Raw genomic sequence first — 4689 nt, forward strand, 5'->3', positions numbered from 1 at the left:
TGGGGATTTGTGTGTGTGCAACTTAACTTTTACAATTAGTAGTCTGTTCTCTTTCACCCAAAAAATTCATGATTTAAACAACTTTTTTTTTGAATTACAGGAATTATTCATCAGAGAAATTTTTGAGAGAGGTATTCCAAAATCTGCGTTTTACATACATTGCCACGGATTACGCAGTGACAAGTCAGTTACGATGCAGTATACAACAATCACATTAGCATCTGATCTGCGCGATGCATTACGTAACAACATGCCTCTATATGGGATGAGACCAGCTGTTTCTGCTTTCCTTTATGAAGGACAAAAAGGTAAGCAGCTCTCCAATACATTGACTTTAACAACCAGGAAGCGCCCTAACAGGTAGCACCCAAAAGTCAGTCCCGAACAATAATTAATTTCTGATTGTTTTAGTTTCGGTTCGCTGTGTTTACTAGTCTTGAAATATTCGTGATTGTTCCGTGCATCTTGTGTACCAAAAGACCACATCCATCGACAGCATTCTGTGAAGTTTTTCCTTTCGCCCCATTCACCCCATTTGTTTACATTTCCAAATGTCATTTACACACACTCGGTCAGACCTGATTGCTCTCAGCCAGGGGCCTACCCCCAGGCTACCAGTTGCCATCTTTATTCACCTCGGCAAACTCAGTCTACTCAGCCGAATGAAAACAAGTAGATCACGCAGAAAAAAGGAGAAGAGGAAAAGTGAGAAGCAACCGAGTGGCACCGAAGCTGAGCTTTCTCTAATTAATGCAAGAGACCTTCGTACTTTCTCCACCGGCTCAAAAGTTTCCCGCCTGCTAGCGAAATAATGCCCAGACGGCCAGACCTACTGGCCGTAACTGAGACCTGGTTTACGGACGCGGCCGGTGATCATGACGCAAGATCTATCTGCCCGCGCGGCTGCTGTGCTCTACAAAAACCAAGAGACCTGGTTCAAGAGAAGAAGCGGAGTGGCGGTGGCCTGGCACTTTTCTACAAGAATTCAACTAAGGCAATCGTTCTGAACGAGCTTCCTGAATTTATGTATTTTGAGTGCCTCGATATCAGTCTCCTTCTACGCTCCACAAAGGTTAGACTCATCCTTGTTTATCGCCCACTAGATAAGTCATGTGCTGAGTTCCTAAAAGAATTCTCTTCCCTCCTTGAATCGACGTCTACGGCACTAGTGATCTGCACTAGTATCTTATCACTAGTATCTGCACTAGTGATCACTGGTGACTTTAATCTGCACCTCGACGTACCGAATGACAGCTACACCCAGCGTTTTTGTGCAATCATTGAGTCCGTCGGTTTCCGGTAACACGTTCACCAGCCAACTCACAACAAAGGACACACCCTCGACTTAGTTCTCTCGCGAAATACGGACAACAGAATTGCATCAACGCATGTTGACAACGACGTGTGCATCTCGGACCAATCCCTCATCTAGTGCGTGCTCAATGTGCGCCTACCTCAATGGCCAACCAAGACCATATCATTCAGACCAATGAGATCCATAGATATGGACTTGTTCCTCGACGATGTAAGCCACCTTCCTCTCGTCCACTCTATTGAAGATCGAATGTCTCAGTCACTCAAAAGCGAAACTGCGTTGGGCTGATAGATGCTGGCGCGCCGCAACGAGGAAGCACGATCCAAAAGCTGGGCGTTTTCACAGGGTGTACAGAAGACATCGCACCAATTATTCAAACGCCATCAACGAGGCAAGAACATGCTCGGTTCGGGAGCAAATAGCTGATTGCAATGGTGATAAGCGTTCTCTCTTTCGCCTAATTGGCGACCTGACTGGCTAGACAGCCCCACAAATCCTTCCCGATCGTCCTTGCTCACAAGACGTCGTGGACGATCTTAGCGACTTTTTCGCATCGAAAATCTCCGCGATACGATCGAACCTGGACCGTGCAGCTGCATCTGCTTCACCCTGCCACGCACTTCCATCCGAGCAGTCTTTCCTTCAACAGCATGAAGAAAACGATATGTTTCGGCTGAGAACCGTGTCTACAGGAGAAGTTCTCAAGCTCGTTGAGTCCCTACCGACGAAGTCGTGCCCGCTAGACCCATTGCCCACTCATCTGCTAAAAAAGTGTTTATCGGTCCTCACCGGCCCGATCACTGACATCGTGAACCCGGCTTTTTCCCCTCTACCTCAAAGGATGCCATTATCAGACCTCTTCTGAAGAAGCCCACCCTGGATCGCAACACCCTGAGCAACTATCGCCCCGTATCAAACCTTCCGTACCTGTCAAAGCTCATCGAAAAAGCGGTCCTCGCACAGCTTACAGAACATCTAACAAAGTTCAACCTACTTCCCGTCCATGAATCCGCATACAGGGCCAATCACTCGAACGAGACGGCACTCCTTTATCTCTATGATGATATTATCACAACTGCGTACGTAGGCGACGCCAGTGCTCTTCTCCTCCTAGACCTATCTGCAGCTTTCGACACGATCGACCACAACATCCTATTGGATAGGCTATCGCAATTTTTTTGCCTCTCTGATCATGCCCTCGGCTGGTTTTGTTTCAACCTAAGTGACAGAACTCAGTCTGTTCAATTGGAAGACGTTGAGTCTAGTGAAAAGCACCTGACATGCGGCGTCCCACAAGGCTCTGTTCTTGGAGGACAACTTTTTATTACTTACGTCACCCCACTAGCCGATTCCACAGCGTCACGATTCCACGACTAGTGGCGTCACGATCCAAAAGTTTTCTGACGACTCGCAAGCCTGTAAGCGTTTTGTCCTACGTCCCGATTTTTCGGCGCATGTTGAATGCTGCAGCGAGCTGGCCAACTGGGCCATGAGAACTGACGCATGGCTCACATCAAATAGAGTGCAGCTAAACATCTCCAAGAGCACCTTTCTCTAATCGTCCATGGTGAGCCGAGAAACCCTCATCGAGCCAGCCACGCCGGTTCAAGTGGGATTGAACCTGGTCTACCCCTCCCAAAAAGCAAACAATTTGGGAGTTGTCATCGAGTCGTCCCTATCGATGTCCACCCAGATCCGAGAAACCTGCAAAGCTGCTCAATTTCAGCTTAGCAGGATAAACAAAATTTGCCGTTTTCTTGATTTTTCTACTGCCAAATGCATTGTAAATGCCCTAGTCCTATCCCGAATCGACTATTGTATCTCCCTCTACCTCGGCCTCCACGAAGAACTTCCCAAGCGACTGCAGCGTGTACAAAACGCTGCAGCCCGCACGATTTTTAGCCTCAATAAGCACGATCCAATCTCAAAGTATCGAAAGGCCCTGCATTGGAATCGTGCAAAATTCAGAGTAGCCTGTCTGTTCTTTCGCTGTCTGAATGGCTCGGCCCTAACTTACCTCTCTAACCTGCTGACGCCTTACTCCCCGGCACGCGACCTGCGATCGGGCGAGAAAAACCTTCTTGTAACCAAACCCTACCGCCTTATTCAATACGGCAAGTGAGCCTTCTCGCGAGCGGCCCCTCTCCTATGGAACTCCCTCCCCGACCCAGTCAGACAAGCCCCCACACTCAGCACGTTTCGCTCACGTTTGTTTCAAGTACTGTTTTCCAGTGAACACGACTAGAAGTCCAATGAAATTCTTGTATCGGTGACTGTACAAAGCCGCGTCATTTGAGAACTTCTGAAAATGCGAGTTATAAATAAATCTAAATCTAAATCTAAATTTGAAACACATTTGTTCCACTTTGATTTTTAAAGGTGACTAATTCACTTTTGAAATGATTTAAAAAGGTGTCTTGGCACGGAAAATTTGGCAGGATCCGGACGAAACCATCTTTTTCCAAATAGCAAAAAACCGGAATCTCAAACCTATCGTGATCGCAAAATGGCAGAAAAGGCCGAGAAAATGACATGTAACTTCCCGTAGTGTAATTCCACAATTGATTCGAACTTTGCTGTCCAATGTGACAAGTGTGGGAATTAGTTCTATTGTGATTGTGTTGCGTTTCCCAAAGAAAAGGTAAAACTAGTAGACCAACAGTAAAAAATGTGGATATGTGAACCGTGCACAACCGAGCACACCACATTATGCACAATATCGCTACCCCAACCCCGATATTCGTCACTTATTCCATCTTCACCAATTCCAATTCCAACCATCATTTTGCAAAAACAAAACAAAAAAAGAAGACAACGGAAAACACATGTCTGGAAAGATGTTAATTTTGTAAGGTTTCCCAAAGAGTTACACACATTAGCAAAAGTTAATACTTCAAGTTTCCCCGTGACTAAGACATCACGAGACATCATGATGATATCGAGCGACGAAGAAGACTTTTTTAAACCAACGACAAAAACCAAATCTGCCCCAAAAGCCACTAATGAAACACAAAAAGCAAACACCTTAGCCAATCCAAAAACGCATTTGATTAAAAAAAGACAGTCTACATACGACGATTGTCAAGCGGGACCAAGTCAACAGAAAACATTAAAAACGTCAAAAGATACAGATAAAACAAAAAGAAACAAAGAAAAAACATCAAAATTACGTTTACGAAACAAACACCAGAATCATCTCAACTAAAACTCAAATAAACTTAAACCTAACTAAACTTTTACTCAACTAAACTTTAAGTTAACTAAAACTCTGAAACTAAACTCTTTGCTTGACAGAGCCTGAAATTGGGAAGTTGTTCTCAACATCCAATCCGAATGATCGCAGAGGTGCTCTATTGGATTAAGGTCTGGTATTT

The 4689-nt window shown here is 45.2% G+C and overlaps 1 protein-coding gene across 1 annotated transcript; it reads left to right on the forward strand.

Moving 5' to 3' along the window:
- The first annotated feature begins 2879 nt into the window (after positions 1–2879).
- On the forward strand, positions 2880–3863 carry LOC124310788. The gene is made up of 2 exons (XM_046774760.1): positions 2880–3433; positions 3728–3863. Exons 1-2 carry the CDS (start codon positions 2880–2882, stop codon positions 3861–3863), a joined length of 690 nt encoding a protein of 229 aa, XP_046630716.1.
- The last annotated feature ends 826 nt before the right edge of the window (positions 3864–4689 follow it).

This window comes from Daphnia pulicaria, chromosome 8, assembly GCF_021234035.1.
Source record: "Daphnia pulicaria isolate SC F1-1A chromosome 8, SC_F0-13Bv2, whole genome shotgun sequence".
Lineage (NCBI taxonomy): Eukaryota > Metazoa > Arthropoda > Branchiopoda > Diplostraca > Daphniidae > Daphnia > Daphnia pulicaria.

What these genes read in the sequence shown, in the direction of transcription:
- LOC124310788 (XM_046774760.1), top strand. Translation starts at nt 2,880, where the DNA reads ATGGTGAGCCGAGAAACCCTCATCGAGCCAGCCACGCCGGTTCAAGTG. An exon ending in CGCCTTATTCAATACGGCAA is followed by an intron (nt 3,434 to 3,727) that starts GTGAGCCTTCTC and finishes TGATTTAAAAAG; the next exon opens with GTGTCTTGGCACGGAAAATT.